The sequence below is a fragment of the Panthera uncia genome, chromosome A2, assembly GCF_023721935.1.
Source record: "Panthera uncia isolate 11264 chromosome A2, Puncia_PCG_1.0, whole genome shotgun sequence".
In the NCBI taxonomy this organism is placed as follows: Eukaryota; Metazoa; Chordata; class Mammalia; order Carnivora; family Felidae; genus Panthera; species Panthera uncia.
The window spans coordinates 24,490,503-24,504,581 of record NC_064816.1 but is presented as its reverse complement, the minus strand read 5'-3'; the positions used below and the strand labels follow the sequence as shown (position 1 = coordinate 24,504,581).

The window sequence follows — 14,079 nt, the reverse complement described above, 5'->3', positions numbered from 1 at the left end:
CTTCTGCCTCTCACAGAGAACACAATGTGGAAAGAGAAATAGGCTGTGAACAACTGGTTGTAGTACGAGGTAGAATAAGGCAATTCATAGGTAGAGGATGGTAGCATCCTCTGAAAGAATAGGGCACGGAGCAATTAATTTTGTCATTTGGAAAACAGGTAAGGCTTTACTAAGGAGGTGACCAGAAGTGCAAGTATAATTTTGTTGGGCTTTGAATTGGATTGGGAAGAGGAAAAGATAAGTATTCTTTCTTTACCTTTGTTAGCAAATTTTTATTATCCAATACTTGGAGAATATATGTTACATATATGTAAGCTATGAAGAAAATGAACACCCATGAACCCTCCCCTCTTCTTTAAAATTAAAAGATCATCAATACTCTTGCTTCCTTCTATGTGATCCTTTCCTATTTTAAGCCCCTTAATCTCCCTTGAAGATAAGTGTGTCATAAATTCTGTTTGTATTTCTCTTTTTTGTTGTTAATTCACATTTGTATGTAACAATTTATAAAAACATATCATCTGTATGTAGTCTTCTGTGACTTGATTTTTTTCACTTAACATTATGTTTCTAAAACTCATCCATGTCTTGGGAATGACTGTAGTCGTTCATTTTCACTGCTATATATTATTGCTTACTTATCTAATTTATTGATTTTCCTACTTAGAGTCATATGAACAAAAAATCCCTGCCCTCAAAGTACTTACATTTCATATTTCCTCTTCTGTGAAATGTCTATTAATGCCCTTTGACTCTTTTGTTATTTTTGTTTCAGTATTTGTTTCCATTGTTTTGTTGTTAATTTATATATTCTGAATAATAATCCTTTGTCACTTATATAATAATGAATCTATCAGTGTGTGGTATACATCTCTATTTAGATTTTCTTTCACATCTTTTTTTTTTTTAAATAAGTTTATTTATTTTGAGAGACAGTGCAAGTGGGGAAGGGCAGAGAGAGAAGGAGAGATGGAATCCCAAGCAGGCTCCATACTGTCAGCACAGAACCCAGTGAGGGGCTTGAACTCATCAAACCATGAGGTTATGACCTGAGCCGAAACCAAGAGTCTGACGCTTAACCCACTGAGCCACCCAGGTGCCCCAGGTTTTCTTTAACATAGTTTCTCCGAAATAACTTTGCACAGCTTTCATTTAATTTATCCCTAGGTATGGAGGCCTAGGTGGCTTATTTGGAAGAGCATGTGACTCTCGACCTCAGGGTTGTGGGTTCAAGCCCCACATTGGGTGTAGAGATTACTAAAAAAGCAATAAGCTTAATTTTTTTTTCAAAATAATTTATCCTTACATACTTTATTTTGTTGCTATCATAAATTCATCTTTTTGTTAATTATGCTTTTTATCTGTGGCTTGTATTCAGTGGTTCTTTTAACTTTCTTTATATTAATTTAATATCCAGTCATTGTACACAGACAACAATTTGCGAACAATGTTAGGTTTTTTTTTTCTCATTATACCCTCCAGGTCCATCCATGTTACAAATGGTATGATCTCATTCATTTTTATGTCTGAGTAATATTCCATTGTATATATACACCACATCCTCTTTCTCCATTCATCTATTGATAGACACTTGGGTGCTTCTATATCTTTGCTGTTGTAAATAATGCTGCAGTAAACATAGAGGTACACATATCTTTTTGAATTTGTGTTTTTGTTTTCTTTGGATAGTTTTGTTTTTTAAATTTCTATTCCCCATATCTTTTTTTTTTAGAGTATCTAAGTTTCTTCACATTTTATTATTTTATAATGCTAATAAGTGCCTTGCATTCTATATATAAAAAGTAATTCTAGCCAACCTTGGATTTTAGCTTTTGATGAGTCATATATTGAGCCAAACACAAAGGAAAGATATCAGGAATAGATTTTGTAATTTTATATTCTTGAAAAAGAACCCTTTATATATCATGACTTACTTTAAGGATTCCAGTTAAGATCATTCTTAAAATTTTCCTTATCAAATTAATGTTTTTAGTTAAATCTCAGTAACATTTAAATATTGATCAAAATGAATTCCACTCATCATTCTTTTTTTTTGAAGTCACAAAATGATTTTATTAATAACACTTGTGACTTACTTGGTTTTTTTATTAACTAAATAATTAATTTAAAAAAGTTTACATCCAAGTTAGTTAGCATACAGTGCAACAATGATTTCAGGAATAGATTCCAGTGATTCATGCCCTATGTATGACACCCAGTGCTCATCCCACCCATTTAGCCCATCCCCTCATCAACAAACCCTCCAGCAACCCTCAGTTTGTTCTCTGTATTTAAGAGTCTCCTATGTTTTGTCCCCCTTCTTGTTTTTATATTATTTTTGCTTCCCTTCCCTAATGTTCATCTGTTTTGTACCTTAAATTCCTCATATAAGTGAAGTCGTATATTTGTCTTTCTCTAATTTCACTTAGCATAGTACCCTCTAGTTTCATCCATGTAGTTGTAAATGGCAAGATTTCATTCATTCTTTCTGATGGCTGAGTAATACTCCACTGTATATATATCCCACATCTTCTTTATCCATTCATCTGTTGATGGACATTTGGGCTGTTTCCATACTTTGGCTACTGTCGATAGTGCTGCTGTAAACATTGGGGTGCATCTATCCCTTTGAAGCAGCACACCTGTATCCCTTGGATAAACAACTAGTAGTGCAATTGCTGGGTCGTAGGGTAGTTCTATTTTTAATTTTTTGAGGAAACTCCATGCTGTTTTCCAGAGTGGCTGCACTAGTTTGCATTCCCACCAGCAGTGCAAAAGAGATCCTCTTTCTCTGCATCCTTGCGAACATCTGTTGTTGCCTGAGTTGTTAATTTTAGCCGTTCTGACTGGTGTCATCCCCATATCTTTTATGTATGTATGTATGTATGTATGTATGTATGTATGTTACTTCTCTGGCTGGGACACTCAATACAATGTTGATTAGAAGTAGTAACAATAACTATGCTTATCTTCTTCCTGATTTTAAAGAACATGTCCTAATGTCAACATCAAGAATGATGAACTAAGTGTTTTCACTTGATGTTTCATTTTCACCTCCAAACAGAAGTTATATTTTGGCATTTTGGTGCAGGCCATTCCCGCATTTATGTTATGTGTGTAGGTGTGTGTATTTATAATTTATGTTATATATTTATATATTTATAAATATATATATTACTATAAATATTTATATATTTATGTTGATATATATATATATATAACAGCTTTGTGTTTCTATAATAATACCACACTTTTAATTAGCATAATTTTATCACATACTTTAATATTCTATGGAACATTTACTCCTCTTCTTTTTTGCTCTTATAATTTTCCAGGCTATTTCCAAATGTTTATTTGTGCAGATGAACTTTAGAATCATTTTGTTAGTTTCTCTTCTCCTCCAAATCTAATTGGGATTTTGATTGGACTAATCAAATATGTTAAATAATCTCAAGAAACGTTTATACTATTGAGGTTTCATCTATAAAATCTATGTGTGTGGGTCAGTCAAAAGAGTGACTCATTATTGTTTATACTTTCACTGTTAGGACTATATCCCTACTGTCTCCATCTTGTGCAATCCAGGAATGAGAGCTCGTCACTGGAAGCAGATATCAGAAATTGTAGGCTATGACTTGACTCCAGACTCTGGAACTACACTGAGAAAAATTTTAAAATTAAACCTTACACCATACTTGGAAAAATTTGAAGTGATAAGTGCAGGTGCAAGCAAGGTAAATATGAAGATCAACTGAAACACTTTATTTGATGAGTTTGTTAATAAAATAATCACAGTTTTTGTTGGGGTTGAGTGTATGGTACTGGATAGCAATGGGAGGAGATGGGGGAACCTGACAGAAGACCACTCTTCCCCCTCCCCCCACCCCACAAAGTGTGTGCTTCTATATTACTTCTTTGTCCTGAATCCGGGCTAGAAATGGCTCCTTTGACCTCTTCATGTGTGTGTTGGCATTTGATGTGTCTGCATTCTAGCAGAATGAGTACAGTCTTCCAGCGTTCTTAAAATATACAAAGGCATTTCAGACTATAGACTGCAGAAAGGCCACTTCAGAGAAGGTCCAGCAGCTATTTTATTCTGGTGTCTATTTTAATACTGGCAGCGGTAGTTTTCACAGCAAGTGAATTTTTTAAAACTACACTATTATTCTTTTTTTAATTTTATTTTTATTTTTTTAAATTTACATCCAAATTAGTTAGCATATAGTGATATAGTTAGCATATATAGTGATATAGTTAGCATACAATGATTTCAGGAGTAGATTCCTTAGTGCCCCTTACCCATTTAGCCCATCCCCCCCTCCCATAACTCTTCCAGTAACCCTCAGTTTGTGCTCCATATTTATAAGTCTCTTATGTTTTGTCCCCCTCCCTGTTTTTATATTATTTTTGTTTCCCTTCCCTTATGTTTATCTGCAAAATTACTATATTATTCTTAGGAATTTTTTAATTGTTTAAGAAATCTTTTTAAACCTAAAGACAGTTACAGTGTCGCCACAGATTATGTTAAGAGAATATACTGTGTAGGGGTGCCTGGGTGGCTCATCGGTTAAGCGTCAGACTTTGGCTCAGGTCATGATCTCACAGTTCGTGGGTTCGAGCCCCGCATCGGGCTCTGTGCTGACAGCTCAGAGCCTGGAGCCTGCTTTGAATTCTGTGTCTCCTTCTGTTTCTGCCCTTCCCCCACTCACACTCTGTCTCTCGCTCTCAAAAAATAAATAAAACATTAAAAAATTAAAAAAAAAAAGAATTACTGTGTAATGCACTCATTACTGGATTCACCAGGGAAAAGTTGGTACAGTAAATAAGACCTTTCTTCACTAACTCATTCTTTCTTTTCTCCCTTTTAGGAATTTTCACTAGAGAAAGCCATGCATACAATGATAGGAACCTGGGATGATATTGCTTTTCATATAACTCCATATCGTGATACTGGAGTCTCTATTCTTTCTTCAGTAGATGAGATTCAGACTCTCCTTGATGATCAAATTATAAAAACTCAGACAATGAGAGGCTCACCTTTCATCAAACCGTTTGAAAAAGAGATCAAGGTATGTCAAATATGATAGTTTCCGGTTGTTTATAAAAGCTATAAGCTTGGGGTGCCCAGGTGGCTCAATCAGTTAAGCGTCCAGCTGGATCTCTCAGCTCCAGTCTTGATCTCAGGGTTGTGAGTTCAAGTGCTGTGTTGGGCTCTATGCTGGGTATGGAGGCTACTTAAAAAAAAAAAAACACCCAAAAACTGTAATCTTATTACATATATATTACTGTGGAAATAAGTCAGTTTGTGGATAGCTTTGGGTGAAATATAGGAACGGATATTTAAAAATTAATGTGGAACCATATAGAACAGATCTGAAACATTAACACCCACAAGATATGAGTAGCACCCTCACTTCAACAGTTGTAACAAATGTAAATGTCTCTAGACATTGTCAAATGTCCCTTGAGGTGGAGGGTGAAATAGTCACTAGGTTGATAACCACTGGTATACAGCAGGGTATTACTGGATGCTTTTCAGACTTGGGATGATTCCCTAGAGATTAGGAGTTTAGTGTAAGTAACTACAGTCATTTCCGATGGTGAGTTCCAATGATTTAGGAAAACTTTGGACTTCCTAGAGTTTTTCGAAGTCCATGTGATACCCATAAGTGACGTTGAGCTGTTTTGCATTGATTAAAAATAACAGTGAATTTTATTTATTTATTTATTTATTTATTTATTTATTTATTTATTATTTTTAAATAACAGTGAATTTTAAATAAATATTCCTTGTTGTAATTTATGGGTTTTCTTTAATGATTGGAATTTAGTACAGTGTGCTTTTCATTAAGGCCTGGGAAGACCGTTTGATTCGAATACAAGAAACGATTGATGAATGGTTAAAAGTACAAGCTCAGTGGCTGTACTTGGAGCCCATTTTTTGTTCTGAGGATATCATGCAACAGATGCCAGAAGAAGGGCGTCAGTTTCAGACAGTAGACAGACATTGGAGAGATATCATGAAGTTTTGTAAAAAAGATCCCAAGGTGAAGTGTTTGTTTTCTCTCTTACAAATAAAGAGGACCTTTCATTTTGGCTATTAAAGAAAGCATTTGTTTTTGTTGTTGTTGTTGTTTTTTCTGATTACAAAAACAAAACCTGCTCTTTGAATACAAACTGGAAAGTTCAGAAAAATATAAGAAAGCACAAAGCATTAAAATAATTTTACTTTTCAATTCTTATAATACACTACTTGTAACTAACAGTGGAGCTGACTCACAAATGTACATTTAACTCACTTGACTATGGCACATACTGACTGCTGTTCTCTTGTAAAATGAAATAAGATAGAGAAAGGAGTAGCAGGGAGAGAGAGAGATAATGAGTACAGGTGATTCACCTGATATTCCACTTAATGACTCTGTATTCTTGGGAGTGATAGGAATAAAGAATCTGCAATTCTGGGATGCCTGGGTGGCTTGGTTGGCCGAACATCTGTCCGACTTTTATTTTTTAATGTTCATTCAGTTTTGAGAGAGAAAGAGAGAGAGAGAGAGAAAGAAAGGTGTGTGAGCAGGGAAGTGCCAGGGGCAGGGGGACAGAGGATCTGATGCAGGCTCTGAGCTGTGAGCAGTGAGCCTGATGTGGGGCTCAAACTCAACCATGAGGTCATGACTCGAGCCAAAGTTGGAAGCTTAACCGACTGAGCCATGCTGGTGTCCCAAATGTCCAATTCTTGTCAGCTGAGGTCGAGATCCCAGGATCGTGGGATCAAGCCCCGTGTCGGTTTCTATGCTGCAGGGAGCCTGCTTAAGATTCTCTATTTCTCTGATTCCGCCCATCTCCCCTGCTCACACACTCTCTCTCTAAAATACTTTTTTTTTAATTAAAAAAAAATTTGCAGTTCTCTCAGTTGACCTCACTTGCTATGTGTCTCTCCTAGTAACTATAGCACCTTGTTGAGTGTGATTCTCATGTTGAAAGACAGACTATGTATTTTTCATGCACATAGTATGCATAGTCCATAGATAAGCATCCACTTTTTTAATCTGGCATTCAACTTAAGAAATAACAATTTGTTTCAATAATGGGTGAAAATTAGCCATGCTGGACTTCTTGAGAGTCAATAGTACACTGAAATTTATGAGTTTTGAGGATTTTGTCTTACACATTGACTTTAGAACCTTTGTGAGACATGATTTGTTATAGACCAGAAGTCAGTATATTTTTTCTGCAGTGGACCAGATGATAAATATTTTAGACTTTGTGAGACAGGCAGTCTTTTTTGCAAGTACTCAACTCTGCCATTGTAGTAGGGAGAAAGCAGCCTGAGACCATACGTAACTGAATGGATGTGTCTGTGTTACAGTCAACTGTTTCTGGACAGTGACATTTTCACATGCCATGAAATATGATTTTTCTCTTAATTCTTTCAAAATTTTTTTAATTTTAAAACATTTTTAAATGTTTATTTATTTTTGAGAGAAAGAGACAGAGCATGAGTGGGAGGGGGCAGAGAGAGAGGGAGACACAGAACTGGAAGCAGGCTCCGGGCTCTGAGCTTTCAGCACAGAGCCCGATGTGGGGCTCGAACTCACAAGCGGTGAGATCATGACCTGAGCTGAAGTCAGGTGCTTAACCACCTGAGCCACCCAGGTGCCCCTCTTTCAACCTTAAAAAAAGTTTTTTTTAATGTTCATTTATTTTTGAAAGAGAGAGAGATAGATAGAGAGAGAGAGAGAGACAGAGTGTGAGCAGGCGAGGGGCAGAGACAGAGAGAGACACAGAATCCGAAGCAGGCTCCAGTCTCTGAGCTGTCAGCACAGAGCCCGATGCAGGTCTCAAGCTCAAACTGTGAGATCATGACCTGAGCTGAAGTCGGACACTTAACCAACTGAGCCACCCAGGTGTCCCAATTCTTTCAACCTTTTAAAAGTATAAAAATAATTCTTAGTTCACAGGTCGTACAAAAACTGGCAGCATGGTGTATTCATATATCAAAACATCAAGTTGTATACCTTAACTATATAAAATTTTTATTTGTCAATTATACCTTATAAAGCTGAAAAAAAAAAAGAAAGAAAGAAAGACACTGGCAGCAGGTTGGATTTAGCCCATGGGATACAATTTGCCAACTCATACTGTAGATTGTTAAGTTTATAGTTGATGGTTATAAATGTAAAAATTAAACCACACACCATCCTAACAGACTTTTCCCACATCATTCAGAACAATATAGGAGAAATGAAAATGTGCATGAGAGTCATAACTTCTCATTTGTAACTTGCATCCTTGGATAAGAATATTTATGATTTATTGAATTATAATAGTTTTACATTACAAAAAATTTACAATTTTCATAAGCCTTTTGACATTTCTACATTTTTGACATACACTATAGATTAATGCATAGGTCTTATAATTATATCTGGTATGTAAGTGCTGACCTAAACAAATGTGTATCTTTTAGGTCCTTGCTGCTACTTCTTTAACAGGTTTATTGGAAAAATTGCAGAACTGCAATGAACTTTTGGAGAAAATTATGAAAGGGCTCAATACGTATCTTGAAAAAAAACGGCTTTTCTTCCCTCGGTATGATGGATAATTAATTGTGCTATAATTAAAATTATTTCTGATGTGTGATGAATTAATTACAACTAAAGCATTTGTATTTGCATGTTTTTCTCTAGTTTTTTCTTCTTATCTAATGATGAAATGTTAGAGATTTTGTCAGAGACCAAAGATCCACTAAGAGTTCAACCTCATTTAAAAAAATGCTTTGAGGGCATTGCTAAACTGGAATTCCTTCCCAATTTGGACATTAAGGCCATGTATAGCTCTGAAGGGGAGCGAGTGGAACTGATTGCACTTATTTCCACGTCTGCAGCACGAGGTGCTGTAGAAAAGTGGCTCATTCAAGTGGAAGATTTAATGCTCCGGAGTATTCACGATGTGATCGCTGCAGCCAGGCTGGTATGTTTCCTGAGATTTAATGTACACCATATATTCCGTGAATGCTTTCTTTTTAGGAGGTTTTGAATGTGTGCTGGTAAATTAACACTTACAGTTCTTACTGCGTAAAACCATTATTTTTTACTCTTTGTTTCTAACATTATTAAGATAATGATATTAGTTAAGAATTGATAACAGTATATAATTAAGTGCTACAAAAGACAATAGGTGTTATGAGAAAGAATAGGCAAGGTATATATAATTTAGAATATGGAGAGGGGGACGTTTCTAGTGATAGGTTCTTGGAGGAAGTGAAATTGAAAGTGAGACCCAAAGTAGGAATTCACCAGATAAAGAGAAAGTAGGAGAACATCTAGGTAGTCTGTATACAGCCCCTGGGATCAAAAAGAACCTCAGATGGGGGTATTAAATGAACGGTCTACTGCTGTTTACACCTAAACAATTACTTAGAAACTGGAAGTGAGATGAACAAACATTAAAAGAGGGTATATAATATTTGAAAAAAATGTAACACCTGAGCACTACATGTAACTTACTTATGCTAATCCAATTAACCTAATCTACTATTAATATTGAATAATAAAATTCAGTATATTTCTGTCTTTAGGACCACAAAGGAACAGTTATGTAGTTAAAAAAAGAAGTTATTTAAAAAATTTTTTTAAATGTTTTTATTTATTTTTGAAGGAGAGAGAGAGACAGAGCATGAGCAGGGGAGGAGCAGAGAGAGAGGGAGACAGAATCCGAAGCAGGCTCCAGGCTCTGAGCTGTCAGCACAGGACCTGATGCAGTGCTCAAACCCACGAACCATGAGATCATGACCTGAGCCGAAGTCGGACACTTAACTGACTGAGCCACCCAGGCACCCCCCAAAAAAATTATTTTAAAAGACATTGCAGCTTTATAATCCAGCGACTCACTTTATATGAGTGAGGTATCCATTTTCCTTCATCCTATAATGCTCATCTTACTACAATGGCTATTGTATTCAGCTTCAGGGTTCCTGAAGATAAATCTTGACTTTTTCTCCCCCTTTTCCATTTGTGATCCCAAACAGATTAAAACACATAGGAAAAAAAATCAACATTATCCATGAAAGTATTTTCTTTATTAGTACAGAAATATTTTTTCTATGTATCTGGCAATAGCTCATACATTCTTTGAAACTTGTCATTTGTTTTTATTTCTAAACATTCCTAATAAAACACATTTAAGTAATAATATGTTTCTATCCTTATGTTTAACATCATTTTATCTAAGATGGTGTTATTGTATTAAAAATATAGTTTCTGGGGAGTCTGGGTGGCTCAATCGGTTAGGCGTCCTATTTCAGCTCGGGTCATGATCTCACAGCTCGTGGATTCGAGTCCTGTTTCGGGCCCTGTGCTGACAGTTCAGAGCCTGGAGCCTGCTTCGGATTCTGTGTCTCCCTGTATCTCTCTGCCCCACCTCTGCTTGCACTCTGTCTCTCTCTCTCAAAATAATAAACATTTAAAAACATTTTTTAAATATAGTTTCCATTAGCATCAACTTCAAATTTTGTTCTGCAGTTATATTTTTTCCATTTATAATTTGAATCTACTATTATCACATGAAGCAGGTTATTGTTTTTAAAGGTTAAACTCTGCCCCACTCCAAATCCATTTTAATGTATTTTGAACATAAAAATATTAAGAGAAACGAGAGCATGCTTTGAACTCAAAAGCACAGATAGTTAAATTATGTATAATTCAACAAATATATAATTGTTCAAAATATAACTCTAGTCATGTAAGTTTTTAGAAAAGCTACGGATAAATCACACAGGGGTTCTAACTACTAATCCAGTTTCCCACTAGATTGTATAGTCTCCTTTTCAATTATACCTGGCATCAATATATATAATCTGTTAGACTTATTTTTTTATGGATTAATAAAACCCTTATATTTCATTATAATAGGACTAGTGTGTATTCTATGTAGAAAACTTGACAACTTCTCATAGCAAAGCAACATAAAAATCATAAAGAAATCAATTTCCAGAAGAATCAACAATAAATTCTTCCAGAGACAACTGATTGTTAACATATTAGTGTTCATCTTCCCATTCTCTTATGAGTAAACAAATGATTAAAAAACATAATTAATAACAATTCTTCTTTTAGTCAGCTAAAAGTTTTCATGACTATGTGATATTTTAACCTATGAAATGTACCAAATATTTCAGACATTTAGCTTTTTTTCCCCCCCTTCCATAATCTTTAAAGTTAGGAATGCATTTTAATTATTCAGGCTTATCCAGAATCTGCAAGAAGAGACTGGGTTCTAGAGTGGCCTGGACAAGTTGTCCTTTGTGTTTCTCAAATGTTCTGGACTTCTGAGACACAAGAAGTTATAAGTGGTGGGACAGAGGTAAAGCTTTTTTTTTTTTTTCTTTTCTTTTTTTTTTTTTAACATAACATCCTTTTCTACTGCTATGTTTCTTAGTTGGCTTATCTATTCTTTGTAACGGCAGTCTTCCCACCAGTTTGTACAGGTAGCATTAAAATTATACAATTCTTTGGGGTGCTTGAGTGGCTCAGTCAGTTAAGCACCCAACTCTTGATTTCAGCTCAGGTCATGACCTCATGGTTCCTGAGTTCAAGCCCCACGCCAGGTTCTGCACTGACAGTGAGAAGCCTGCTTGGGATTCTCTCTCTGGCGCGCCCATGCTTGTGCGCTCTCTCTCTCTCTCTCTCTCAAAATAAATAAACATTAAGAAATTAAATTTACAATTCTTTGAAAATGTGTTCTTAGTGTTTTATGAAGCTTAGGCAAACTTACTCTGTTCTGTAATTAATTTCTGTATTGAAATATATTATGATGTCAAAATTGTTTTGTAAAAGGGTATATAAAATACATGTTTTAGCTACTATATACCATTAGTTTAATTCCTTTTTTATTTTGTAGGCATTAAAGAAGTACTATCAGGAACTCCAGAATCAACTGAATGATATTGTAGCACTGGTAAGGGGAAAACTGTCGAAGCAGACCAGGACTACTCTGGGGGCTTTGGTTACAATTGATGTCCATGCTAGAGACGTGGTCATGGACATGATTGATGTGGGTATGTGACTCTTTTCTTTAATATTAAAGGTAAATATTAATAGCTTCTAGAAACAAAGATTTATACTGTACATCTTTTCCTCTCCCCACAAGATTTGTTTTATGTCATCTTTTCTATAAACTGGAAAACAAATTATTTTAATATTTGCTATTATAAAAAATGATAGAATACCTATTTTTCAAATTATTTTTACATTTCAGGATTGTCTCTTTTACTTTCTTCTTTCTAGGTGTCTCACATGACACAGATTTTCAGTGGCTTGCTCAGCTTCGATATTATTGGGAATATGACAATGCTCGAGTTCGTATCATTAATTGCAATGTAAAATATGCTTATGAATATCTTGGTAATTCACCTCGACTTGTCATTACTCCTCTAACTGACAGGTGTTACAGAACATTGGTATGCATTTAAATTATTTTAATTCATACATTAAAGATTACTTTTTGGTGTGGTGTCATGTTTCCTTGTCCAAATTTAACATGGCTGTCCTCATTTTATTCTTTTATCTGTAATAGTTGAATAGAGCTATCCCTTCCTAATCCCAATTCCCTTTATGTGAAACTATAGCAATGAATATTTACTTCTGGGTGCTTTTGTAGAATACAAGAGTGTTTGGATTCTAATGTTTGAAAATCATGAGTCATTACCATTCGGGATAATTAGAAAAAGAAGGTATTAGAGATTTAAAGAGAAAACTGGAGCTTCAGGGAATGGATTTGGTTTTTGTGAGACTCCTGGGAGACATGACAGGAAGATGAATAAAGTCCATCTGGGCCTTAGAACTCCAAGTTAGTTCTTTTTTTTTTTTTTTTTAATTTTTATTTATTTTTGAGAGAGAGAGAGAGACAGAGTGTGAGCAGGGGAGGGGCACAGAGAGAGGGAGACACAGAATGTGAGGCAGGCTCCAGGCTCTGAGCTGTCAGCACAGAGCCTGACGTGGGGCTTGAACCCATGAACCATGAGATCATGACCTGAGCTGAAGTCAGAAGCTTAACCAACTGAGCCACCCAGGCGCCCCCGTCCCCCTCCCCCTGCTTTTTTTAATGTTTATTTAGTTTTGAGAGTGAGACACAGCATGAGTGGGGAAGGAGCGGAGAGGGAGGGGTGGGGGTGGGGGGGACACACAGAATCCTAGGCAGGCTCCAGGCTCTGAGCTGTCAGCACCAAGCCAGACATGGGGCTCAAGTTCACCAACCGCAAGATCATGATGTGAGCCAAAGTTGGACGCTTACCCGACTGAGCTACCCAGGCACCCCTAAAGAGTTAGGTGTGTTGAATAGGAGGGAGAGAGCTGAAGTGTAGGGGGTGGTGATAAGGTCTGTGCTTGTTGAGAAGCTTTGGAAGATGAAGTTAGGACTATAAAAAATCCCAAACACCTTGGAATAAGGTTGCTGTGTAAAATACAGGATTCTCAGGTAAATTTGAATTTCAAATAATTTCTTAGTATAAGTGTGTTCCAAATATCATACAGGACATACTTCCACTAAAAAATTATTCATTGTTTATCTGAAATTCAAATTTAACTGGGAATTCTGTATTTTTATTTGCTGTCTGGCAACCCTACCTGGAAATTGAGGAGAAGCATCAAGAAACACCAATCCACCTGTGCTGAGTAAGTGACATTAAAGTATCTTTGACTGAGTTCTCTAGAAGCAGAGATGAAATGGGGGATTCTTGGGTAAATGATTTACTAGGGAATGCTTTCAGTAAAAGCCTGTAGGGAAGTGAGGAAAACAGGGAAAAGTAAGGATGTAGTTTTAACAGATATACAGATTTAGCCTGATCTCAGGGGGAGCTTTGGAGCATGGATGACATTATGGGGGTACCCCTCTTTAAGGCAAGGGGCCTGGCTTTTATATCTCCTTATGGCCCTTGGCTATCAGTCACTCCTGGGGTTAGGGGTATGAAAATTAAGAAAGGCAAACCTCACTAAAATGGAGTTGGGAGGCCATGAAGGAGAAGCTCTCAAGCCCTACTACCATTCATTATCAATTGCAAAACCAACAGGAGGAGATGTA

At 36.0% G+C, this 14,079-nt stretch overlaps 1 protein-coding gene across 2 annotated transcripts in view; it reads left to right on the top strand.

Annotated features, from left to right (window-relative positions):
* Positions 1-14,079, top strand: part of DNAH12 (dynein axonemal heavy chain 12) — a 217,434-nt gene that overhangs the window by 45,564 nt on the left and 157,791 nt on the right. For both annotated transcript variants that reach the window (XM_049640747.1, XM_049640745.1), the window contains 8 exons: positions 3,549-3,734; positions 4,869-5,069; positions 5,853-6,047; positions 8,471-8,592; positions 8,691-8,973; positions 11,245-11,364; positions 11,902-12,058; positions 12,288-12,460. In XM_049640747.1, the coding sequence (XP_049496704.1) occupies positions 3,549-3,734; positions 4,869-5,069; positions 5,853-6,047; positions 8,471-8,592; positions 8,691-8,973; positions 11,245-11,364; positions 11,902-12,058; positions 12,288-12,460 (1,437 nt within the window). The remainder of the gene's footprint in view (positions 1-3,548; positions 3,735-4,868; positions 5,070-5,852; positions 6,048-8,470; positions 8,593-8,690; positions 8,974-11,244; positions 11,365-11,901; positions 12,059-12,287; positions 12,461-14,079) is intronic.